The sequence below is a fragment of the Nannobrachium achirus genome, assembly GCF_963921795.1.
Source record: "Nannobrachium achirus genome assembly, chromosome: 12".
In the NCBI taxonomy this organism is placed as follows: Eukaryota; Metazoa; Chordata; class Actinopteri; order Myctophiformes; family Myctophidae; genus Nannobrachium; species Nannobrachium achirus.
In genome coordinates this window covers 34,214,514-34,242,407 of record NC_137832.1, presented here as the reverse complement: position 1 = coordinate 34,242,407, position 27,894 = coordinate 34,214,514, and the positions used below count along the sequence as shown (strand labels likewise).

Sequence of the window (27,894 nt, the reverse complement as noted above, 5' to 3'; positions counted from 1 at the left end):
TATCTGTTAGTTACTTAGAAATGGTAACTCTACCTGGGGTCCAAAATGACGTGCTTATTTCAGACATACATTTAAGCATAGCTGATTGCATAGATGTTGCCTACAAATTGCTGCTGTTTTAGGAGCAGTCTATTGGAGCAGTAGCTGGGGTCCCGGCTCCATCATCACAAACATGACAATCATGCAAAGGAAAGTTATAACTATTGACATTGACTATTTTAAATTAATATTTCCCCACAAACAACTGGTAGTCTATATAGCCTAAATAAAAAAATATATGGACCTATAAACAATTTTTAACTGGACACCTTTTGATATTCTTTCAAACGAAAAAGGAATTATTGCTGCTTTTCATTTCAATGTGTTATTGGTCAAGAAAAACTGGAAGAAAGCACTCTCTCTCTCTGCATAAACTAAGGAATATTAAACATATTTGTAAATTTTGCTATAGCATACTGCCGCCAACCGGAATCACGTGCTTATGTAGGTTCGATTTGACGAGCATGTTAAAGATCTTTCAATCTGACGGTGCACAGAGGGTTAAGTTTTTCCTCTTCTACCGGGCGTTCATCCCTCATAATGGGATGTGCCATAGACCAACCGCATCGCTCTGCTGGTCTTTAGCTTGAGCGGGTCAACATACTATTCAGTGCCAGAGGCGGTGCAACATGGGCCGTGCTATGAGGAACGATGAACTGGGAGTCTGTATCACTAACCTTACTGGTCAGTGTTGTGATTTCAAGGAGCCAGATGCCGTGGTGGTCTGACTGGTGGTCACCTTCAACCGATATGGTAACAACTCGTGGATTTTTCAGGGTGTGGGGATTCGCGACCCGCCACATGGAATAATAGGCCGACAAATGGGTGTGTGTATCCACGTAGCCTACTATCGTTACCGACTACCGATGTCATGTTCTTCTCCCGCACTGTGAGTTGGAGATGTGCTCATTAAAGGAAACTGGTTTCACGCAGGCATCCGGAAAACGCATCCACGCGCCGCGGCTGTCCCGCATCCCGATATGCAGCTCTGACAATACACACTACAGCATTCCTCCAAGGAGCTCCACCACCACTACAGATACCGCACATGCAGGCTGTCATGGGTGCGTCAACACGGCTATTTCGCTCTGATTTGACAACGAGGCGCGGTGGACAGCAGTTTTGCAATGCGACGATTCGGAATTATTGGTAGACTGTATTGATTGAGGAGGCTACATATTCCGAGAAACATGGCTGATCAGAGTAACATCCAGTCCGCCGCTTCCAAGAGTATACGACCCTTTAAATCGAGTGAAGAATACCTGTATGCCATGAAGGAGGACCTGGCCGAGTGGCTCAACACCCTTTATGACCTAGATATTACGGTGGACACCTTTATGGAGGGGCTGGAGACCGGCTGTGCCCTCTGTCGCCATGCCAATAACGTGAACCGCGCCGCGGTGGAGTTCCAGTTGGAATACCCGGAGGCTGCAAAGTCTATGAAGATGCCAAGCAAAGATGTGGGCTTTCAGTCGCGCAACGTTGTCCCCGGATCGTTTCTGGCTCGGGACAATGTCTCAAATTTCATTGCCTGGTGTAGACAGGAACTTTGGATCAAGGATGTCCTTATGTTTGAGACCAACGACGTAGTGGAGAGATGCAACGAAAAGAACTTCGTTCTTTGCCTTCTTGAGGTGGCGCGTCGTGGGGCCAAGTTTGGTATGCTGGCTCCCATGCTGATCCAACTGGAGGAGGAGATCGAAGAGGAGATTCGGGACCAGGAGAGCTTGCGGGACTCGGTGGAACCAGGCGAACAGAGCCCGCCCAGCAGGTGTTTCAGTCGGAAGGAAATCAGTGAAACTGTTGAGGATGAACAGGAGGATCCAAGCCAATTCCTTCACTGGCAGCAGAAAAGAGTCTTATGTGACATGAGAAATTTGGACGAGTTGGTGAGTTGTGGCCCCTAAATATTAGCAAAAGATTATAGCCAATTGTTTACATTATCTATTTATCATCAAAGCTTAACTCTGCAGATCTAACTGGACGAATTACAAGATATAATAGGCCCATAAACTGTTCTCTAGTTGCATTAGATAAGTTGAACCATATCATCATAAGAGAATGCATCAGGTGCAAGTCAGTGATGCCAGACCCCAGTCTACATCTGGAGTCTACTTATTCTGCTATGAGTTTAGTTATAATAACATCATCTCGTATTCTTGGATCTGGTGCTGGACAATATAGCAGATGAGCAGCTGATAGAAGATACATTTATAGGATACTTTAATTCCCACAATAAAACAGCTGTGTTAAAAGTGAAACACCACTGTTATATATCTGCACGGGCCTGCAGATATATGGCATGTTTCGTTTGTGTTTAGGCTAATTTTGGGCTCAATTCCTCACATTCTTCAACCCTGGTCCTGAAAGGTCACAGCCTCAGGTAGACTCTCAGGAATTCCTTCATACTGCTTAGCATGTGAAGTGGTTGTTTTCTTGCAGCTCACAGTGGATAACCTGGTTAGGCTTGTCCCAAATTGTCTCCTGGTTTATTTTGTCCTTAAAGCTAATTTGACACAATAAGCTGCAGGCACAGGAGGAACCCATCTGTGTAATAGCTCCTCTGTAACAAAATGTTAAACTGCCACACACCCATGTTGTATGTTAAACTTATTTCTATTGCTGTTCAGCTATAAAACAAGTATTTCCTATACACTTGAATTGGATCCATCATCCAACCCTGCGTCATTTGTCTCTTGTCCCCCACTGAGACCTGCCAGACATAAGCGTGTGAGGATGAATGAGACATTGTTAGAGATAGCACAACTCATCGGCAGACATAGACTAGCAGAACACGTGCTCGGTTTATGAGTGGAGAGGAGTTAATATTTTGGTGCGGATGAGAGGAGCGGGGACAATGTCCGCCTTTCACACAACAGAGATGTGAGGCAAAGCATAGAGGGGGGGAGGAGGAGGAGGAGAGACAGTCAGCAGTCATACTCATGCTGGTCAGGCAGCAGAGCGGAGCAATTATTGTGTGACCTCTGTGTGCACAGAAATAGGAAAGGAGGGAGAGCATGTGGAGGAGGGAAGCACACTGTTTATATCCAGCCTTTTTGTAGGTGTCTCTAGTCTGTCTACACACTCATATGACTGTCAAAGTTTGCCATGGATTCTGTCCAACATGCAAACATATGAACTTCCTAAATGTTGTCCTGACCAGCGACGCACACACACACACACACACACACACACACACACACACACACACACACACACACACACACACACACACACAGTATTTAGTACCCTTTGGGGACATTACATAGACTTCCATTCATTTTCTGTGGCCTTACCCTAACCTCTATCCCTAAACCTAACCCCTAACCCTAAACCTAACCCTAAATCTTGTGGGGACCTACTTTTTTGTCCCCACAAAGTAGGAGGTCCCCTGAATGTGACTGTGCTAACATGTTTTTAGTCCCCAAATGGTACTAAATACAAACACACACACACACACACTCGCACACACACACACACGCACGCACGCACGCACTCACTCACTCACGCACGCACGCACGCACTCACTCACTCACTCACTCACTCACTCACTCACTCACTCACTCATTGTCTCTCTTTCACACAGTCTTGTCGAAGTGAAGAAAAGAGACTGTTGATATGCCTTGATCCACTTAATAGATTGCACATTGAACCCTCATGCATATTGATCGCACTGCATTCCTTCCGTGCCTCTGTCTAGATGGGAAAAAAAGATTGCCCTGCGTGCTCCTGACAACAGTCTTTATTGGCAACATGAATCTCTGGGAGTTAGAACGTCGGCAGGTACTAAAACAAGAGAAGAGAAGCAGCGATATCTAAAGAATATACAGTTACTATGCTGCTGCCCACATTTGTCCTAATATGGACCAAACCAACTTGTGTTTGTGATCATCTTGAGGTTACATCCTTTTCTCTTTTTTTTGGTCCTTGACCTTGTCTGGGACAAGGATGGTCAGTGCCACCCAATATCCGATTCCAGACTGTATGTCAACCCGGATGAAAAGTAGTATTTTGTTCCAATCAATATCTGATGAATTGGGAACCAGCTTCTGTCTACAGGGTATTCAGCCTGTAGTTCTTCCATAACCTCAGTTACCGGTTCTCTCTGCAATATACACTTAAGTTGCGACAACTCTATTTCTCGAGCATAGTGTCTTGTAATTACTGGAACCTTCGTTGCCAGAAGTCATGAGTATCCTAATGGGAGGGAGATAAAGAAAGTTGACAGGCTTAGTGATATTTTCATTGTGGCTGTGAGACTAGGTTGAGTGTCTGGTCTGCAGAACAGCCAGTTATGCAGGCAGTGCCACTTTCCTGCATCATGGAGAATTAATTGCTTGTCAGTACCGGAAGCCTATAGGCTGAGGCTTCACATCTACCTCTTATAATGCTATCTTTATGCATGATAGTTTTGTGCATGATGAAGTAGGGTTGGGCAATATGGACAAAATCAAACATAATAGGGGTAGGCCTACAGTAAGAAAATTACCTCACTTCACTGTAGCAGCCTTTTACGACATAAACCTACTGTACTTGGTCTGGCCTTTAGTTTTTCGTTCTCTACACCAAATCTCCTCACTGATCTGTCGTGAGCTTGTAAATCTGCTATTTTCTGTGAATGTTACCTCTAGAATAGGGATGCTAGGGTATAAGTGGTTGAGACGAGGAAAAGACAATAGTTAAATCATATCACAATATTATTGTATCCAAAATCCCAGACAAATATCTTGTCCCATACCACAATATTGATATATTGCCCATTCCTATGATGAAGCTTTATCTTATCCTATATAAAGCTACATTGATGCAGAATTTAATAAATGTCTTCTTTCTTTTCTTCTTTTTTGAGAAATTGTCATTTCTATTCACATAATCTATTCATTACCTCGTTCCCCAATTAACCACTTCATACACTTCATGCGACGCTGAATAGATCTACAAGCTCACTGGTATATAGGCTATATTTTACTATTTTCTTTTTGAGCGGTACTAACCCGCTTCTACATCTGGCTTTGTGTGTAGTATGTCTGTATGATAACTGACGTCACAGACAATGACCCATACAAGAAAATATGCACATGTGTCGTGTTTGATACCAGGTGCTCACTTGCTTCGCACAGGTGTGATTTCTTTGAACATGTTTGACTATAATGACATGCCCAGAATAAAATAGGGAGGGACTCCAGATTACAAGTGTTTATCCTCTTGAACCCCAGCATTCATATTCTGGGGGGAACATTGTCCACAACATGTCATAAGGTGATATGGTGTGAGCTTGTAGATCGCCTTTTTTTGGAAAAGAGATTTGGTGAAGAGTTAATCAGCGTACCAAGTACAATTGGAACTCTAAATCTCACTGAGAATAGAAATCTCACTAAGAATAGAGGGTTTAAGAGTCTGTAACATTATTGATGAAATGTCATTTTTAAAGACATCATTTGAGAGACCACTTAACTAGTCAATTACCTTGCCACAGTACACAGCAGATTCAAATGCCTCTGAGAAAATATGGGAATGGTGTGGCGCTATGATTAATATCTTTCAGAATAGACATATATGTGCCTGTTTGGACATTCCAATCCAATTTGAACAAAAATAATAAAGTGAACTTTTTGGCACCAAGCGTGGTGCTTCACATTTCATTTTCAACAGGAGAGAAAAACATCACATGAGATACTGTCATGCATATCTATTTACTTAAATGGTGCTTAAATTCTAAGTCAATATTTGAGTTCCGTTAACTTGCATTGGAAAGGATATTTAGCCAAGGCAAATAACACACACTTCGCTAAACACATTTGAGCTTTTCAGCAGTGGCCCAGATCTCCCCAACAGAATGGTGCCACAGTGTGGCATATGCATGTTTTCTGCTCTGTAAATTGTCACCGTGTCCAGGACATTACCAAGCAAAGCCGGTTAAAACTGTCATCATTTTGCTTCCACAACGCATTGTGAGCTTGTAGATCGATTATTTTTGGTGCATGACACTGTCGTACAACGATGCATAAATCAGGCTTTATGACACTAATCTTACTTTTGCAAGAGGAAATAAGTATTGTGTTTGTTTGTGTAATAGAATTATGGCCTTCAGCATACACACTTCCTGGCTCAAGGTGGGACGTTGGGCATATTTCTGTATTTCTGCCGTGCAACATGGCCCATATCAATTTCATTGACTTACTCTTTCTTACCCTCAGTGCAGGTGGCCTGTCGAGCTGGAATGGTAGTTCCCTGTATAGGTGTCACATCAAAATGTATGTGTATCTAGTGACAAGGGCATTTCAATTCCTGTTTGCTTTCCTGGTTAGCATAAGCGCTTATTTAAACATGCAGCATAATGAGCCTATAGCGGTAACTGTCCTACCAATATGTTCTTAGTATTACTCATCTAAAGATGCATAAGACATGACTTTCCACTCAGGGATAAGGAAGTGACTGGTCTCTTGCAGTTCCTACAAAAATAGAGTTTTCCCACAGACTGACCTATCCCCAGATTCTTATTCTGAACCGCATTTTCATACTCATGAAGTGTTTTTTCTTTTCTTTTATTTTTTCCTTTTTTAGGGAGCAGTTGATTATTTATATTCATATCTCTACACACTGTATTCATCCCTTGTTTTATAAGATTGTCTAAAACAGTCCAGATTTCCTCTTCATGCAGATTGTGATGGTGATATCAGTCTGACCCCATATGCCACAAGAAGCCACAGGCAATTGTTCTTGGCAGTCCATACACACACACAAAACAACTTTTTGAATAATAGACATGTCCTTGCAATATCTTGTCTGTTGTCTTTCAGCTGTGGACCATGAGTGCAATTAGGCCCTGGGGTTACTGTAGTTGCCTTGATAAAACACATACACCCGTCACCCAATTACCCATGCAGTCGGACATACACCGATGATAATACAAACTATACTTAGTGATCCCCCTTAATGGAGGCCTGCATTGTTCACGTACTTGCTGCATGCATAGACAACTATATGTTAGGTCTTTGAGCGTGCAGACGCAAAGACAATAAGAGCCGACCAATGGAGCTTTTTGCACTGAAAGGTTGCATTGTATCATGCATCCTTTACTCCTCGTCTCCTCTTCTTTGGGTTCGCTCATATGAAATGGTTCATGTGTCTTCACCCTTGGGCTTCATCATTCATTCCTTGTCTGGTTCATAAATGTGCAATAACCCGCATCTCTCTTCCCTTCCCCTCCCCCACCTTCTCCCCCTGGAGATGATAGAATGGAGAGGGTAGAACAGTATGCCTTGTTGGTGGTGGCATGGAGGAGCAGAACAGAATAGTCTGCAAACATTGACATGTTAATTTAGGCCCTCATCTCACCATAAGATAGACTGATGCTGTTGAATGTAGACAGGAAGAATCACAGGCATCAGAGAGAGAGAGAGAGAGAGAGAGAGAGAGAGAGAGAGAGAGACACACACACAGAGAGAGAAAGAAAGAGTGAACATGTTGTGGAATATATGCTCCATTAGCCACATGGTCCAATTCATGAATTCAGCAAGAAAAAAAGGAGACAAAGCCTGGAGTGCCTTAACTGTACACTCTGCTAAACCAGACTGGAATAGATTTTACACTGTGAGAGGGTGGGAGAATGTGTGTGTGTCAGAGAGAGGGAAAGAGAAAAGTAGGTCATCATGGCTTGCATTGGGCCAGACCCGTACACATTGCTGAGAGAACATGGCATGCCTCACAGTGTTTCTCCATCTTTTGTCACACACAGCTCATGGAAGTGTTTAGACTAGACGACGCGGGCTAAATTTGAACGCTGTATGACCGTTTAATAGTTATTTTTACACAGTTGGTTCTGCACAGTGCCAGTGCAGAACGGTTGTCTCTCTCTCTCTCTCTGCCTGTCCTTTGTTTTACTTCCATGCAGCAAGATGCACATGTAAACAGCTGACTCCACACTATGAATATTACCTGCTCTATAATTCCTTTATTACAGTGTGTGGAGATATCTGCTTTGTAATCAGCATTATCGCGCATACATTCAAGTACGCAGTTTATCTAAATGGGGTTAGACTGATGTGCAAAGAGTGGGCATTTTGCTTTTTCTGCAGCTGTCCCCTGATTCTCTAAACTGGTCTCAGGTGTAGCTGTCAGAATTAGATGGCAGTCCCCAGAAGGCCATCCACTCATATAACCTTGGCCCAGTGACAGCTGTCACACTGGTATTGGTGGAATGTGGAGATTGAGTTAGACATCAAGCACATCAAACAAACTGACAATTGGGTCGTCTGATTGAAGGAGTTCTCATCACATGACAGTATTGCAGTCTCTTATGGATGGCGACGTACATTGGTTTTCAGTGTTGTCCTCCAGCAGGCTGTCTGTCATGTGGCCCAAAGATAAGCATCGATTTTCAGGGATAGGCTTTCCTCTAGAAATACAGTTGAAACCTGCCCTTGAGCCCAGCGTAGCTATTTCATAATGGCAGAACACAGCTTTGTATTGTCTACGAGCTGGCCCGCATTGCTTTTTTTGTAAAGGTTGCACTTCCAAGGCCATAAAGGAATGGTGTGAAACAATTGCTGTATTCTTCCTTTCATTTCAATGGATATGCACTACCATTATTTATGTCCATTCTATCAAAGCGTTAACATTAAGACTTCAGCCTGAGGCCTTTGTCCTAATGGCCCTGTTCTCCTGACCTGTCTCTGCAGGCCTAGTCTGTTGGTTTAGTGCACAGTACTTGTACCTACATATACACTCTTCAATTCAGTATCCAGACCCTACAGCTCTCTCTGCTTGCCAGACAGCCAATGTAATTGTAACGGCTTTTAATCACAATTTTCCTAAAACCCTCTAGTCATATGGTTATTTCATCCATCTTTCCATGATGTTGCACAGTCGGTCTTCTGTGCTATGAGGTCAGTGGTTTGATAGCAGAGCAGCAGGAGAGCAGGCTATGTAATAAAACCCCACTCACCATGGGTGCACATGCAGGCTCTGGGAATCCTTAGTTGTGGTTAGTGAAGTAATACCCCCTGAAGTTCCAAAAATGCCCCCGCCCCCACACAAACCCTTGTTTTTTTGCTTCCCAGATTCTTTCCTTATCTGATGGTAAGGATGTTTTGTCTTGGAAATATTCCAGACACATACTGTAGCAGATAAACTGAGCAGACTGAAACAAGTATCTTCTTCTGTGCTATTTCGTGTAATTCACCTCACCTGTGCTCTGCAGTTGGTGTTGGTCAAGGTGTCTACACACCAAACAGCCTACAGGAGACTCCTTCTGACTGTACACAGACTGCAAAGAACTGCAAAAAACTAAGCACTTATTTTTTATTTTATTTTTTTCAGACGACGCCGACTGTAGTTACTGTATGGCAGTGGTGCCAGGTCTGCTCCTTATAAGCAACGTTGATCCTGTTTTCCTATAATGTTGCTAGATGTGGGTTGCTTTTGTTTGGGCTTGTTTCTGAAGTGTAGTTGCTTATTTGGCCTTGCTTTCAACATTATTTTATAAAATAACTAATGTAATAGAGTTCAGAGGTGAAACTGGTCGCGCTTTTGGGCTTATTTTCATAGACCTGGTCGCGTATTTCACTCACAGAATCTGGCAACCCTAACCCGGCCGGAGGCAGCTCTGTTCTCCGTGCAGAGGAGGAAAAAAAAGAAAACAACAACACGGGCACTTGATGGACTATTACTAGCCTACTACTAGCTTTGCTTTGGATCCGATTGGAATAGGAATTGAGACTTGAGATTGAGAATATGGTATTTAGTAAAAATATGCGACGGGAAAATGTCTCTGGCTTGTTTTGGCTTGGTTTTGGAGCAGTAGTAAACTATTCTACAACTCCCTCAATCTTACCGACGGCGAGGGGCGACTGAACAAAACTGAGCAAGTCCAGTTTTCCAGTTTTCGGTCGATAAGGTTCCCGACCCGCTGCCGAAAACCTGACGATGAGCTCCCGTTCGGCAACAGACGCTTTCCGCCGCCTTCCGCCGCCGAATCGTCGCCGAATCTGTGCGGTTAAAAGTGGCCTTCAGATAATCCCCTCATTGTCTACTTTTCCATGAGGATTTATTTTGCTGCTCTGGGGGAGGAGGCCTATCCCACATGAAAAATAAAACCATTTATTGATATGTTGTAATGTTCATTTGTATTGTTGAAGTTTTGCAATGACTACTCCAGTACCGGTATATGCTTGATTACTTGGACAGTTATCATCATACCAATCCTACAATAAACAAGTCACAGCAAGCTAGAAATATCTATGTTTTAAGAGTTGACTTACAGGAGCACTTCTGAAGCTGGGTTCACACACTCCAAATGCCAAATGTTATGTGTTCATGTGGGTGCACACATTCTGTCGCAACAATAATACTGTATTTGAATGAACCTTGAGCAAGTTGAATGACATACAAAGTTGACATATTTGTGAGCATATATCGTGTGTGAGAACAGAAGGTACAGTATGCAAACAAGGAGAGAGAGGAGGTCATCATAAGATTAAGACTGAGAAATAAAACATTGTATTTGATTGTCAAACACCCTACACTTACAAGTTCACGTGATCATTACCAGGAGGAGGAGTCTGTGGAATATGCTATTATGAATTGTAGTTGCTAGTTGCTACCATAGGGAAAGAGAAAGGCATTGTTGATGAACTTAAGGAGGTTGGAGTTGGAGAGAGGTGACATTTATAAAGATAATAAGTGCAGCAGAGCATAACACGGGGAGACGTATATATTTTAAATGTAACCCATGTTTTATAAACATAATTGTGACTCGGGAGGCTGGCTTTTTTAAAACAGGAGAGATGAACAGGAGAGATGAATTTTGGCAACAAACAATGATGACTAATACTAATACGAAAAACAAGATTCTCTCGCTTAGGGTATCGATTATTGAACAGACCATACATTGGCAGATGCCACCTCCAAATCTGTGGACTGTAACACGGTCGGACAGGGTTTTTGCTTTCCAGCATAAAAAGTATGATTTTATAGTATGGTTTACATAGAGGTCAGTCTTTTGTCTTTCACACGCACGCACGCACACACACACACACACACACACACACACACACACACACACACACACACACACACACATAAACATATGTCACCGCTAGATCGAGAATCAGTTAGATCGAGAACCGGAGCGCTCGTCGTGCGGCGGGGGCGGAACAATCGGTCGCTTTGATCCACAACAACGACAATGTACCGTCGGCAGGAATGATAGCGCCTCACCCCACAGAGGTACCCAACTGAGGTACCCAATCTAACTGTAACATATATATTCCTTATTTTCATCACGATTGGGTTTGTGGGGAGGGCGGCTTAGGGGGACTAATCCTTCATCAGGGGAGGCTAAAGCACCCCCTTGGAGCCGCCCAGGTTTGGAAATGTAAAATAAAGCTGCACAATCTTAACTAGTCAGTGATGCTTCACATTGCGGATCAGTATACTCCAACAAAAAGAGACTGAACGTCTTTCTCTCTCCCACTCCCATTTCCTCTGGGCATCCCTTGGGTTTGGGACAACCCTCGTTTTTGGCCTTATCTCTACCATGGACGGCCCGCAAATATCTGTAGGTCAGGAAGGAAGAGAAAGAAGAGATTATGATTACCCCCAAGTACTGTTGACTCACACTATCACATGCACTGCAGATATAATGTATCAGAACAAAAACAAACAAAAGAAAAGATATATGTTCTGTAAATGTACACTGACCCAGCAATTTAAAGGTTATTTCCTAATAATACTCTCTCATTGTTTAAAATGGACAAAGGCAATGCACTTCATCTGTACATGATTGTGCACAGTGATCTTCTGATAGTCACAGTAGTGCTGTAGTCACTGTGCTGTGGTTGAGTTGCAGTTCTTCTTCTCTTATACTCTCTCAAACATCTGCAGCGCTTGGTGAGACGTCCCCCATGTGACCAGCATACATCCATAATTCATCCTTCAGTTTTTCGCAGTGTTCCAATTCCACTTCCGCATGTTTACAGCGTGACCTTACTTTTCTCCACCCCCTCGACGGTTACAATTCTGTTTATTCTTACACTAGTGTGTTTGCGTGTGTCCCTGCTGTTGATTTATTGAAGACATGGGGGCCAGCCAGCTACACGGTTTTCACACAGAGATAGCACAGTAGTTCCACAAAGTCAATGCCTAAAAGGCATGTCTGTTATCGCAGACATTCTATAAGGTTTGTCTTTCCATGCTGCACTGCTCTACCACGAGACAAACTGTACACAACTCTAACCTCCTGGCTGGAAGAAAACGTATGATCTCAGCTAAAAGGGTTTTGGGGAGGTATTTTGCAGCTTTAAAGGGGGACTGAAAGGTTCTACTAAAGAGAGAAAGAAACAAGAAAATAAATAAAACCCAATGTACTGGTAAAAGCGAAGGGTGAGGATGTGTGTGTCTGTTGCCATGGGGATCTTTCCATTAACTCACTGGCTTGGGTTTTTCCCAAGCAGGGCTCAGTCCACCTACAGACACTAGGAGACTTGTGGAGAAAGAGAGCCAAATGTCAGTGAGACAAAGACAACTAAGACCAGTAGAGGTCTAGTGAGAGACTTTGTAGGCCTAACTGGTAATTCATGGGCTAAAGAGATGTAGAGGGGCAGATAGAGATGAAAAGACAGGTGGGAGAACAGGATAGAAACTTGAATCGGGGCAGGCAAGGAAGGGAGACCAGAGAGGCAGGTGAGATGTGGAGGCTTAGCCCTCCTCTTTAATTAGCATGGGAAATAAAGGGTGTAATTTCAGGAAAATGACAAGCTGCCTCCTTAATCTTCTGACTATGCCATAATCTGGAAAATGTGCCGTTTTATGACCGGCAACACCCCGAACATCCTCACCACACGTGTACACTCAAAACATTTTGGTTTTGCAAACTTTTGGGAACGCTTGGATTTACATCAATATATTTATCAAGTCCATATACTCTTACCCAGAAAAGTTCCTCTCGCGTAGCATAGAGTATGTTCTTGAGAGACTAATCGAACCCTAACCCTAACCTTAACCTTAACAGATACATGCCTAATTGCCTATCCTTAACTGTTAATTGGCCCACATCCATACACAAATAAACTGTTTTGATATCCATCATTTGTCCCAAAATGTTTCCTAGGAACATGCACAGACACGTGCGCGCGCACACACACACACGTGCGCACACACACGTGCGCACACACACATGCGCGCACACACACACACACACACACACACACACACACACACACACACACACACATGCGCACACACACAAACACCAAGAAAACATAAGCACTGGCTCTTTCATAATACTGTGTACAGGCCAGGGTAGTCAATACTTGAAAGGTCATTCAGCATACCATTGGCCACTCTACCAGTGCCTAGCATTGTACCATTATGTACCAATAGGTACAATACACGCTACGCATGTGCTCTTGTGTGCCCCTGCATGTGTTCTTACTTTCCTCTCAGTGTCCACTTTGTAATGACTCTCTTTCTCCTCTTTTGCTCTTGGTCGACAAGTGTGCACACGCCTTTTGTCTGAGAGTGATGCCAAGAAAAACATAAAAGTTGTCCAATCCCACAAGAGGGGTTGGGCTTATATGACGTAACACAGGCGGCTCTCTCCCCACCCTGCAGCTCTGTCTTATAAGCGTACCACCACCCCCCCCCCCCCCCCCCCAGAGCGGAGCACCAAACTCTGCCTCTCTCAATTCAAAACCCATCTGGGCACCACAGGCCGGCTGATGTCATCGCCCAGTCTCCGTTCTGAACTCTCTCCCCTCAACTTACAGTATCCCCACCACCAGAGGCAATGTCACTTCTACACTGTGAAATCCTATGTGTTAGTTTAACTCTTGCTGTGTAGGCCACTACTCTCTTAGTGTCTCTGTTTCTTTTTCGGTTTTCTCTCTATTTCTCTCTCTCTCTCTCTCACACACCAACACACAGAAACATAGCATTCACGAGCATGTCCACATATGTGCTGTGAGTTTAATTGGGTCTCCTGCGTTTATGACACACTGCGGTGCAGATAGTGATCTCAGTGTTCCAGGCTGATGAGGCAATGCTTTCTGTATGGGACGGGAAGAAGGAGAGGTGGGGCACTTTATAACACAGTAGCTACTTGGAGCTCTGCAGGAAGATGAGTCATGACTAGGGTGACCAGACATCCCGCTTTGGCCGGGACTGTCCCGTTTTGGCCGGGACTGTCCCGTTTTCAAGCTGCATGTCCCGTGCCCCGACAAATACCTCTAAAACACTAATATGTCCCGGTTTTCAACATTCACTACAAAATGGTCCCGGTTTTCGCCAGAATTAAAATAATAGTAGCTGTTTTCAGTGGTTGCATAGACATTTATCATGTTCTTTTCATATAAACATGCTCACCTAAACAATCAGAAAACATGAACAAATCCATTTGCGTGTCTGAATTCATCGCTAAGACTGTTTGTCAATCACCCACTGCCTGTATGCAACCCGGTGCGTATGTGCACGAACGTTAGAGAATGGCCACGCATGTGCGCGGTGAACGTGCGCATTGCTTTGAGGTTCCCGGTTTTAGTTATCAGTGGTTCGTGTCCCGGTTTGAGCGAAGATATGGTCACCCTAGTCATGAAACACACACACACACACACACACACACACACACACACACACACACACACACACACACACACACACACACACACACACACAGAAAGCTGCTTATCTCACTACATGAAACGCAGTGAGTCATAGTGTCACTGTTACTTAACACTCAGGTGAGGCTGTTCACTCAGAAGAGAACAGAAGAGCAGTCAAGGGTTTTTACACGTTGGGCGGTGGATGTTTATGTTGACGCTACTATGTTATACTTTGTTGCATGCCAGTGTGTAGCCCCATATAGAACCTCACACGTCGCTGCATACTGTTGTGCTCCGAGATGAGGTCCTAAAAAGATGGCGTAGCGATCGCTGGGACTGCCGCAACGAGTTGGAAAACACGAAACGACATTTTATCCAAAAAGTAAAGGTACTTCCGAGCTCACAGACTGTGGTTTACCTAACCTCGGTAAATAAAACATCAACCACGGCGTTGGGAAAACTGTATCTGCTACAATGGGAAAGATGCAGTACTTGCACCTGCCGCCGGGGGCTTTTCTGAATTTAATGAAACTAAATAAGCCATTTAAACCGTTTTCCCAACGCCGTGGCTGATGTTTTATTTACCGAGGTTAGGTAAACCACAGTCTGGGAGCTCGAAACTACCTTTACTTTTTGGATAAAATGTCGTTTTTAGTGTTTTCCAACTCGTTGTTGCGGCAGTCCCAGCGATCGCTACGCCATCTTTTTAGGACCTCATCTCGGAGCACAACAGTATGCAGCGACGGGTGAGGTTCTATATGGGGCTAGCCAGTGTGGTGCCATAGCAGATCTACAAGCTCACATCCATGTTGTGAGTTTGTACATCAGATATCTTTGGTGTGCGAGCCACACCCGCAGCTAAGTATAACTCAGGCTTACTGTTAACTGCGTGAATATGGGATGTCAGAATGCTTGGATGTTTCTCTGTTAGAGGTTTTAAATCCTGTTTTGTTCTCTTCAGGTGCGGGAAATTCTTGGCCATTGTTCCTGTCCAGCTCAATTTCCCATGACCAAGGTGTCGGAGGGGAAGTACAAAGTTGGAGATTCAAGTGCCCTCATCTTCATAAGGGTATGACCGGGATATCATGGATATGAAAGCAATCATTTGTCAATACCTTTCCATAAAATACCCATGTTTGGGGCATCCAGGTGGTGCAGGGCAGTGGTTCCCAAACAGGGGGTTGGTACTCCCTGGGGGATCCCAAAATTATTTTGGGGGTCCCCTTATGATTACTGTAGCTTAATGTTCAAAATTGTTTTCTCACTCAACAGTAAACAAACTAACTTACAGTATACAGTAGGTGTATGCAGGGTATCTGCACATTTCTAAAGTTTAAATTTTCAAGACGTTTTTAATGAAATATTACATAAAAATATTATTATATACGGCCAACAGGACTATGATGTAATTTCTCACAAAGTGAGCATGGCATGGTGTTATACTTATACTGTAGCATTGCATGTTGATGTAAAAATAGACACTCTGATGGTTGATTGCATCAATGTCTGTGAACTGTATGCATACAGTAGGTATCTAGGCTTTTTGATCTCTCTCGCTCTCTCTCTCTCTCTCTCTCTCTCTCTCTCTCTCTCTCTCTCTCTCTCCTGCTAGTGTTTACAGTCTCCTGAATACAGTCTTGGCATTTGGTTCTGTATGGACTCCCAGCGAGACACAAATATAGCTTTGGGTCATTTCCTGACTCGGCCCTTATCTTCTTTGCAGCCTGTTTGTATGAGTGTGTTTGTCTCAGACTGACCCTAAGAGTTGCCACTCCCCGTTCTGGCCTCTCCAGCCTGGACAGGAAGGCTTGTTGATATTACTTATTGGTTCTGTCTTATTTACGCCACTGGTTTAATGGACTCAATGCTGTCATTCCAAAGGGTCTGCTTTTCATAAGATATGCCTATGTTCTGTTCTCTCTGACTGGCTATAATGTCATTTTGTTCTGGCACTCGGGTGGCGCAGTGGTACAGTAGCTGCCCGAATGCACTGTGGTTTATCAGGCTTTGTTGAGAGTCTATACTCTATGCCAGTGTTTCTCAACCTGTGGGTCGGGACCCCCAGGGGGGGTCCCCAAATTATTGTGGTGTGTGTGTGTGTGTGTGTGTGTGTGTGTGTGTGTGTGTGTGTGTGTGTGTGTGTGTGTGTGTGTGTGTGTGTGTGTGTCCTGCCCACTATCTCCACCCTCTCTTCATTTCTCACTGAGGATGACAGTGATTATGCATATTCCCCAACAGCCTTTCATGAAGCCCACATGCTTTCCTTATTGCATTGGTTTGGTAGCCACCATCAAATCAAACAGTCCACTATTTCAGCAGCTCTGACAAGAAAGTAGAAGAGGGGATGGAGGCTAGAGAGGAAGCGAGGAGAAAAGAAATACAATAAAATAAACTCTGTCTTCAACAGGGGGTCCAGGACCCCTAGGGGGTCCTCAGAGTTACTACAGGGGGTCCTCAAATTCTTAGTTTTTCTTTTTTTTCACCTTTTTTATATTAACCAATTGACCCCTAGCATCCATATTCTGAGAACTTTAGCCAAAAATAGCAGATCTACAAGCTCACGGCGTTGTGAGCTTGTAGATCGGCTATTTTCGACAAAGAGGTTTGGAGCAGACTAAGTACACAGTCGAAGGTCAAGTTTAATAAGTATTGACGGTTCAAGTGGTTAAATATCAGAAAATACACATTGGCACGAAACCAAAATACGGTACACTGATGATCGTGCTGTCAAACGATGAAACAGAAAATATGGAATTCATGAAAAGCTTGTGGTTATCCTTGCTTCATCTCTCTCTCAACTAGTCTGGGATCACTTCACTTTTCGGGGTTGTAACCGGTCTGGAGTGGAAACCACAACACGTCATGTTGAAACCGGTATATGCATCTTTTAGTCCAACTGTTAGAGACTGGCAAGTCTACACTAGGCTACTCGAGCATTTTAATAGGGATTGGGGAAACAAACAGAGGGAACCAAATCAAAGCGACGCCGCTTCTTCTAGTGGTTTCCGCGCTTTAGGCGGAAACCAAACAACCAGTTGTGAACGAACACCAGGCTTTCCCCCAGAAAGCCTGGTAGGCGAGGTTACTCTCAACTAAGGGGTCCTTGGCCTGAACACGTTGAAGACCCCTGGTATAAATCCATGTGGAGTCAAATAATAAGAAGTCCCTGTCCCCAGGGAGGTCTACATGACAGAGGTGACAGCCACAATGAATCATGAACCCTAAGCATAAACATGAGTATTTAGTGAGATACTGGGCTCAACCTGCCTCCACTGTGACTACAAGTAGTCTCTGTTTCCTGTTGCCATAGAAACAGGGACTGCTGGGTCTCCACAGTTGTGAAGATTGGGATACCCCTTCATTGTCTGGAAAATCAGACAGCTGAGCCATGGAGGAGCTCTCAGCCTTATCGCACTCCTTATATTTACTATTTTGTAAACCAGCTTTTGTCATGATGACATGTAATGGAGCGTAAGCAGCAGTGCAGAGTCATGTGTACAAATGGTTCCATTTCCTATGCTCTCGAGTTACAGACACAGAAATGTCAATTTGCTTCCTAACTATCATTAATTTAGCTCAAGACCTCTGGAACCCCCTCAAAGATCCGTGAAGGTCCCCAAACCGAATGTTGGGAACCAGTGGTGTAGCCTTTGATCAACCACGTCTGTTGCCCTGCTGCCCTTAACTCTTCGCCTAAACCGGAGGATGACGCATCCTCTGCTTGCTGTGCTGTGTGACACAGGCTCCGTGCCATCCCACACAGATGTAGAGCCACATTACTTTACCTCGCCTGCCCCCAGAAATGCGGGTACAACCTTTGAAATGCGTAGCTGGCAGAGACTCGGTTACACAACCCAACAAAGAGGCTGCATACACAAAGCTGTCACACAAATGTGCTGCTTCAGTGAAGATGGCTTCTTCCTGGAGGGAGAATGACACTCTGGGCTGATCCTGTGGTTCTGTCTGTGTCTCTGTGTGAGCAGATGAGTACAGGATGGGGCTCATCTAGTCTACCGATCGCCTCTTTTCTCTTTAGCTAGTTAGCTTGCTAGCTAGCCCTGGATAACCACCCGTTCCACGCTCTTATAAAATCAAAGCCATGGAGTAGGAGGGTGAGAGATGAGTCGTTGCCATGATAATTATTCCAGTGGCAAAACCAGCTGACAGGGAAAGAGGGTAGAAAGAACAGTGTTTTTCATGGCACCATGTCTCTCTATTATTCTCCCCTTTGACTTTTAATTGCACGTTGGCATGGCGATGATGAGGCTGAGCAGTGCATAATGGCAGCAGCTGGGAGGGATGTGGGAAGGGGTGGGTGTAGGGGAAGGAGCAGCTAGGGACGCAGGGGTGCATCTTTGGGACTATTACATAACATAGTGGGCGAGAGAGGGACTGTGGCCCCGTGGCCAACTGCTCAGAATGCTGCCCCACTGGTGGAATTTGCATATCTATTGATTAGATTTGATCTGCCTTCTGTGTGGTATTGCAATTAAAATAAGCTCTGGCTGTAACTCTGTTTTATGGGCGGACATGTCCTTACACCAGGGGTCTTCAACGTTTTCAGGCCATGGACCCCTTAGTTGAGAGAGATGAAGCAGGGACCCCTACAACCTTTTCATAGATTCTGTATAGTTTCATTTATTGACTGCACAATCATCAGTGTATTTTGGATTCATGTCAATTTGTGTTTTCAGATATTTAACCACTTGAACCTTCAATACTTAATAAACTTGACCTTTCACTCTGTACTTAGTGTGCTCTTTTTCCCTTTCTACACCATACCTCTTTGCTGAAAATAGCCGATCTACAAGGCTCTGCGAGGCGTTGTGAGCTTGTAGATCTGCTATTTTTGGCTAAAGTTCTCAGAATATGGACGCTAGGGTTCAAGTGGTTAATATAAAAAAGGAGAAAAAAAAACGTCCTATCACTCAAAGATTTGGAGGACCCCCTGTTGAAGAACCATGCCCTATACTGTAACACTCAAGGTTTTACAATGTGTTGTGCGTGTTTCCATCAGTGCTCCCATATGTTTGTCTGGCTGTGTCTGATTTCTTCTTTTTTCTTCCTTCAGGTTCTTCGTACTCATGTGATGGTGCGGGTGGGTGGAGGCTGGGACACATTAGAACACTATTTGGACAAGCATGACCCCTGCCGCTGCGCTGCCTTTGGTGAGATCACTTCCTGTTCCCTTATGAAACAAAGTCATTGCTTTGTCTTGCAGTTGAACTTTAGAATTCACTTATGATTCAATAGATTTATGGCTTAAAACAGCTGATTTACATGTGAGGCTGTTAATGATTCAGCAGCTTGCAAGTTATTGTGTCGTATTTGTATAGTCCATGTGGGTTACAAGATTTGTTCCTTTAAAGCAAAGTGATTTCCCCACTGCTGAGGGGGGGCATCCTCTAATTCTTGGAGAGGATGATCCACAGACGCATTGAGCCTGTGGTGGACCCACAACTTCCAAGGGAACAGGCTGGTTTCCACCAGGGTAGGTCAACAGTGGACCAGGTAACACTGCTCACGCAAGACATCAGGCCAAAGAGAAAGCCGGGGTAGTATTCCTGGTTCCTGGGACACCGCCTGACACCGTAGACTTAATCTGAAGCTGCTGAGGACAATTCCAGATCGCCATATGGTGAACTTCATCGTGGAGATGCTGTCAAACCGCAGCTTCATCCTACAAACCAGCAACGCAGATGATCTGGACATTATGCTGCGACAACCAACATGGGTTACCTACCTCCTTAGGTGGCGCCTGCAACTCGATGTCAGTGGCCTACCATCTCAACAACAGAGAAGCGAATAAGGAACTGAATGTGACCGCCTGGAGTTCCAACATGCCCCCTCTGTGTATGTCTGGATAAGACACTGTCCTTCAATCAACATAGAAGATGACTGGCATATCGTGCAGGACATTACAACAACAGCACCGCTGTCCTGTTGCAGTCCTAAGACAAAAATAAATGTACCCCCATTGATTCCGGATGGGGACCCAAATCCATTCGGGTCCCCATCCGGAATCAATTGGGGTAAATTTACTATAATCACATTTTTGTCTTGGGAATGCAACAAATACAAAAAAACATTATTGAACTCAAGTCTCCATGGCATGAGTAATCAATAGAAGAAAAGTCATTTTGGGGGTGAACTACTCCTTTAAGTCCCGTCACCCATACAACAAGGCGACACAAGAGATGTTCTGTTTTGTTCTGTTTCTGAGGACTTAGTACTGAGTACAAGCATACTGCTGACGCAGAACACATAATCATCCCCTGTACAGACCATTTTCAGGGGCTGGCCTCTTCCAAGTGGGACCAGAGACAAGGGTGTGGCTACACAACACTGCGTTGGACATTTGACGATGATGTATGGAAGAAGAAGCCCCCCCAAGCCCCCCTGGGGTTATCAGTATTCATCTGAGTGCATATATTGGTTGAATTTCCTATCTCAATTAAGTAGCAACCTAATATAGGCTCTCTGCTGTCGCCATGTATGAGCCTAGTGATATCGATATGGTCCTCAGCTGTGGTTTATTTCTAGCCTACTGTTGATGACTATTATGACCTGTTAGGCCGTGGTTGTTTTCACAGGCTTTCTCTGGATGTGCTGCACATGTCTGTCCTAAAATGTCCTTGCCATTTGTCTCCCCAGCCCACCGCTACCACCAGGCCAAGGCCAGCGGTCAGAGCCAGGGTGGCCACAGTAAGTCCTCTAGTGCTCACTCGTCCCGCTCCACGAGCCCTGGGCCGCATTGGCGCAACGAAGGCATAGCCCCCTACAAGCCTCCATCTGACAGACGCACTCTGGAGCCTCCCTCGGCCCTGTGCGCTCCGTCCTCCAACACAAGGCCTGGTCGGTCTCACCACACCGAGCCAGACTCCTGCGCTGCACGCGCCCTGCTCCCACGGCCGCCAAGAGACCGCTCAGAACCCAGACACTTCAATCCTCTCAGGTTTGTGTGTATGTGTACACCTGCATGAAGTGTAGGAGTCTTGCAGGCAAGATCTACTTATCACCAATTTCTGTTTGTTTTTGGGCTTTTATATGCCTTTATTGATAGGACAGTAGACTGACAGGAAATGGGGGGAGAGATACACGGCAAAGGTCGTCCGGATCGGGAATCGAACCGGCGATGCCGCCAGGCATCCATGCCTATGTGGCAATGCCTAAGTGGTATGCTCCTGGACCAGTAGGCCAGCGGGCACCCCTATCACTAATTTCTATTGTATACGCACATGTACTGTATACACACACAGCAAATATACCCAAGCCAAGAAGGGAAGCTACAGATTAGACCAGAACAGATCTATCTAATCTCAGGTGACATTGCCCTGATACATAAGCCCAACCCACACACAACTGTCCTCCTGTGCCCCCTAGTGGCCTCTCCACCCACCTCTCTTCTTTCCCCTGTTTTCTCTCCCCTTTGTGTTTTTATTCAGTTAATTAAACTAATGACAGACCTTGGCTGGGATCCAGCAGCAGAGCTGTTGATCAAGCCCTTGTCTGCCCTCTCTCAAAGGCACACACTTCATTGGATTGAAACAGCATGGAGTCAAACTCCAAAGGAAAGGGAAAAACACAATTGTTTAAACCGATGTGTCTCTGAAGTGGCGTGATAGTCAGAGTGTTGGCATGTTAAAGCCTATAAAGTTTCTCACTGGATTGTTAATAGTGTGAGATCTGCCCGGCTCCCTCATAAGCCTGGCGTTTAGTTAGTCACATACTTTATACATACGTCAGTGTGGAGGCGCCATTGTTCAACACAATTAGGATTTGAGGGGTGGTTTACTTTGGCTTCTATCCAATATGTGGCTCAGTTTCCTTGCTGAGTGACGACTCATAGCGCCAAGGCAACCACTCTGAATTATCCCTGTGTGGGTGGGGCATCACTCTCAAATGCTCCAGACGAGACAAGGCATAATCTGACATCTATCCCCAGACTCAGACAACTGTTCACAGCTCTGCTAACTAGGGCAGTGGGTCAACAGGTGGACTGTTTGGAGAGAGAGTACACTCTGGCTAATTTGTAAGGTTACAGCCTCTCATCTTGATACCTTGGTTGGAGTGTTCCTTATTAGGTGCCTGGTTTGTCCAAAATGTTACATGAATTGACACAAAAGACAGAAAGGTGTTAAAGGAGACGTTCTGACCAAAACATCACCCCCCCCTGAATGTGGATGTTTTCATAGACCTTCCTACCTGGTTGGGTGGATTTCCCTCATTGCTGCATCTGTTCTGAGATCTGTTGATCCCTCCCCACAGCTAAAACAGGCTCTTCATCATCTCCCAAAAGTGCTAATTTCCGCCGCTCCATTTAAAAAAAATGAATCATCTATTTATGGTTCCTAGAGACAAACAGACCAGCTGTTATTGCAGCAGGAGCAGTAAAAGCATGAGAACGGGCCAGTGGAGTTTCACTTCATCAGCCCAGGCGAGAATCAAGCGTACTCGCACCAATCAAGCCTCTCACATAACATATGAACTGACTGACAGATATATGATACTACATTATATGCTATGGTTAACACTTAAAGTTAACCAGAGATTTTGCCCATGTTGACGATATCATGGGGAATGGAGAGGTTTTCTGTCAACTAACAATTTTGGTTAGATTTGTAAAGTCTTCAAAGCTAACACTGAGGATCTGATCGTGAACTTGGTGAACCAACTGATATTACCATCCTTAGAACCCCCTGATCTCAATAGTGGGGTTAAAACATTACATTTTATTTAGAGCAGAGTTGGAAGGGGTATATCATACAGTATATTCACTGAAGAATGAATACATATTGTTAACAATAGCAAAAGCTTTATATTGAACTACTGTAAAAGAAAGTACCATAATTACAAAATAGGTCTTTCAAACCGAAAGTGAGAGGAAATGGTGGCCTGTGGGAGAGGCCATTGTGTTATGAATTATGATGATGCACAACAAATCGAGAGTTTAGAGTAATTAATTGCAAATTGAATTATTATCATTATAAATATCATATTTATACCACTTTTTTTTGCATATCTTAATCTAAGATTTCTTTCTGTTGACATTTTAACTTTTCTTTTTTTTTAAGCAATATGTTTATTTAGTTTTTTGTTTTTTTGGACGAACAAGACAACATTTACTTGACAATAAAAAAGACTGCTTACAGACAAGACATGAAGATAAAAAGAAAAGAAAAAAATAATACAACACCATACAAAAAACAAACAAACAAAATACCTGACATGACATTTTAACTTTTACTTTTGTTATTTGTCAAGTGACACATTGCTTAAAGGAGCTATAGTCAACTTTTTCTTGAAAAACGGATGCTAAAATAAAAATAATATTTCAAAAATATTTTATAAAAATAAGCTTCATATATTATGTGTTTCTATAAAAAAAAATGACCACAAAAAGCGTAACATAATGATAAAATAATAATTTTGGCCATTGTCAGAACGACACTTTGTTTACATTCTAGTCTATAGACTAGGATGTAAACAAAGTCTCGGCCCTACAATGAAAAAGTTGACTATAGCTCCTTTAACATTGTGTTGCAGACTAGGTTATAACACTAGGTTTTACTGTAAGTTAGTGAGGCCTGGGTTAGTTAGTCATGCAGTTGCTCTGAGGGTACCACTGTTTTGTGTAAATGGATTGGTGTGTGGTACTAAGGAGAGAGAGCGCTGTGTGAGGGTTTAGTTTAGAACATCCACTGGACCTATAATCCTGCCCCCACTTGCTCTCATGTTCCCTGTAATCCCCCTGGTTGTCACTGCCTACTCATCCAGGAAGCCCCACACCCTAGGTTGGTTAGACTGCCTGTGCAGAGTAACAACACTGAACACATTCAGTAGAGAGATTCACTATCCCTGAATGTCACAGATTAGAGGTCATCCCATGGACTGAAGGTAGAGGATATTTACTGTAAACCCGCTATGGCCATACAGAGCAATATGGTGCTGGACTACTTATTGCATCAAGGGACACGTGTCGTGAACTGGTTCTTTCTATTAACACATTACATGTCAAATAAACTAATACAACAACACAGCTTTGTATTATACTGTACATACTTAAAAGTTTAAACACATTAATTTATTTTCTTTGTTGCAGGAATAAGGACACAATGTTGCCAATGACAAGGCGTATGTCAGGGGATAGTGACTCCTCCACTACCTCCTCAAAGGGAGGAGGAGGAGGAGGAGGGGGCGCACGCTACTCTCTCGGGAGCACCGCACGTCGCTCGGGTGAAGACGTGGTTCTGCTTGTCAACCGCAAGGAAGGGAAGCATATGATTGAGCGGCCGGGAGGAGGAGCTCAGATTCCTGCCCTGCGTCCCCCGCTGCCCCGTGCACGCAGCCACTCTCGGGAGCGTCCGGCGCCTGCACCTATGCTCAAACCCACCCCCCCGCAAGCACCCTCTGATGGAAGCAGGACCTCCCGGGGTCGCTCTCTTGGAAACGAAGGGCCCAGAAGATTTCCGCGTTCACACAGCCAAGGCAAGCTGCCCAACCGGACACGGCCCATTGATGCTAGCCCTGGAGCATCTCCCCGTCACAGGGACCCCCAGCCCTCAACATCAGACAGGCGGGAGGACCTTCGAGGAAAACAAGCAGCTCCTGCCACCCCCAGAAATGTTAGTGGCTTCACCAGGAGACAGTCCTCCTCATGCTCCAACTCACCCATTAAAGGGGTCCAGAGCAACAACAGCAGCCCCAATAAGAAGACCACAGTGAATCCCAGGCCTCCGGCCCCTCGCTCTCCCTCTGTGGGAAAAAGCAGGCTGTTGCCACCAGTCACCTCAGGAGGCCGGCGTTCCCCACACTCCTCACCTCGCAGCTCTCACCACCACGGCTCCCGCTCCCCTCGTAGCTCCCAAAGCCCTCGCTCTATTGGCCGAGGCCATCATAGGGATTGGTCTGGACTGGAGCGCCAGGAGCCAGATGAACCAGAGGGACTGGGCATTGGCTTCCAAATGCTGCCCACACTGGATCCCCAGAGGGAGCAGGAGCTTTATCGCAGCTTTGAGGCTGAGTTCCTGGCTAACACGCAACAGGCTAGAGGAGAACCTAGCAGAGCTCCCTTGTTGTTGCCTGTCTCCACACACCCACAGCAGGGTGGTGCAAAGCTCACAGTGCCAACCTCTGCTGATCCTAATGTCACTGACTCTGCCTATTCCTCCTCCAATTCTTCCACCTCCTCCCTGAATGTTGCGGCCAAGATAGGAACTCTGCCTGACCTCAGGGAATCTAAGAGAATGAACCCTCGCCACTACCCACTGGAGGACCCTTTGAACTTAATGCACGGACACAACCCAGCAGGACTGCACAATGGTGGACAAGGAGAGTGCTGGGGTGAACGAGGGGGGGGTCTTAGGAAGCTCCCCGCTATCTCCAGCTCAATGGAGGAGAGGGAGCTCCCGAGTACCTTACCTGGACTAAGAGACACAGAGCCAGTCAAATCCATGAATCAGGCCCCATCCCAGCCTCCTTTCCACTCCAGGAAAATGAACGGAGAACATGGAGGTTGCCCTCCCTCTGGGGTGCTAATAGACCACCAGGCTCCGCTTGATTGGGGCTCAGGACCCGAAGGAGATGTTCCTCTGGCGGATCAACAGCCAAACCTACCATATGACTTGGAAGACGGTGACCCCAACGATGACCTTCCTCCTCCGGAGGCCTGCCCCTCACCAGTGGCCCTCCCGCCTTCTGAGGATTGCTCCTATCAAGACTCCTCAAGTGAAAACTCCTCCATGTGCTTCAGTCTAAGTGAATCGCGTTCGGAGTCCTCCCCCCCGCCGCCACCGCTGGCCAATGGGGACGCTGCTGGAGGTGTGGTGTTACGGCCAAAGAGAGGACAGAAGAAGGCTGAGAGGGTACCTTCCATCTACAAGCTCAAACTGAGACCAAGGATTAGACCTCGCACTGACAACCGGCCAGACAACAGCCCCTCACGTATCCCCACCCCAGTCAGCTATAGAGACCTGCAGGCACACAATCACCTCTCCCCTTGTAACACTCCACCGCTGTCCCCTCAGAGCCCCCGTGCAAATGGCCACACATCCTCTCGCAAGGGCCTGCACCAGGCCTTTGCAGATCTCATCCACCCCCAGACACACTCCTCAACTATGGGCAGCAAAGAGTGCTTGTACCCTGGACAGTCAGGTAGTCTGGACTCTGAGGCCTGGATGTAGCACAAAACGGCAGAGTGCAAAAAAAGAGGGATCTGTTGTTATACGATCACTTACTACTGTCTAAAAGGACTAGAGACCAGGCTATAGACTGTTGGTATAGCATGTTGCACACTTTTTGTTTCTTATTTACTTTTTCTCTTCATATCTGTGAGGGTGTTCCATTAATATTTTTTGCACACAAGCCAAATTATTTATTACCAAAGGAATGGTCCATAGAATTAGTTTTACTTTCATTTTAATGTTGCATGGGGATTGATCATAACATAAGGTGTCTTGTGCAAGACATTTGTGAAAATCTCATGATTGCTGCCACTGCAGAGAGGGAAAGAAAGAGAGAGAGAGCATATGCGCTGCCATGTGCCCCGCTGCAGGGCATAGTCAAGTGCCAAGGACTAGAATAGATAACCTATGGACTGTAGAACACTAGTCAAAAGTCAGATGAGTTGGCTCCCTCTTGTGGTTGACCACATCATTTACGCTTGCCATTATATTCTACTGGCAGGTGACTGTGATGTCTCACTGTTGCTCAAGGTTAAATGGCTATCTTGATTCACCGCGATTCTGTGCTCGAATACTCCTACTATATTCACAGTACTATAATGTGCAATGTAGACTGTGATATACCTATCTATATATCCTATCAAATGAAATACACACTACATGTTGCACACTGTATGTGCACACTACCATACATATTGAATTGTGTACTATTGTTAATGTATATCACCTTCTCACAACTATTCAACTTAATGCAGATTGACAATGTTTTTAATGTTCTTGTTGAATGCAGTAAAAACATTCACATTTTATTTCTATTTCTACTGCAGTGAGTTAAGACGATTAGGCTATTACTGTGTGTCATTGTCACTGAATGAGCAACGTTGAGTTTTTCCTTCATCAATACTGTACCCTGGAACAAAAATATTTAGTATTTATGTGCAGAAGACACATTTTCAAAAGGATCGAATACGAATATGTAAATACATATGTGCATAAATGAATGAATACTCACAGAAATGTGTGGGTATTGTGTACATAACAGGTATTGAATATATATATGTACATATTCACTG

The 27,894-nt window shown here is 44.7% G+C and overlaps 1 protein-coding gene across 1 annotated transcript; it reads left to right on the top strand.

Moving 5' to 3' along the window:
• Nucleotides 1-1,229: 1,229 nt before the first annotated feature.
• gas2l1 (growth arrest-specific 2 like 1) lies at nucleotides 1,230-26,821 on the top strand (the record flags this gene model as incomplete). The annotated part of the gene is made up of 5 exons (XM_080737974.1): nucleotides 1,230-1,928; nucleotides 15,601-15,708; nucleotides 19,711-19,807; nucleotides 21,294-21,594; nucleotides 24,742-26,821. The coding sequence occupies 5 exons, from the start codon at nucleotides 1,230-1,232 to the stop codon at nucleotides 26,819-26,821; spliced, it is 3,285 nt and encodes a 1,094-aa protein (XP_080594100.1).
• Between the last annotated feature and the right edge of the window lie 1,073 nt (nucleotides 26,822-27,894).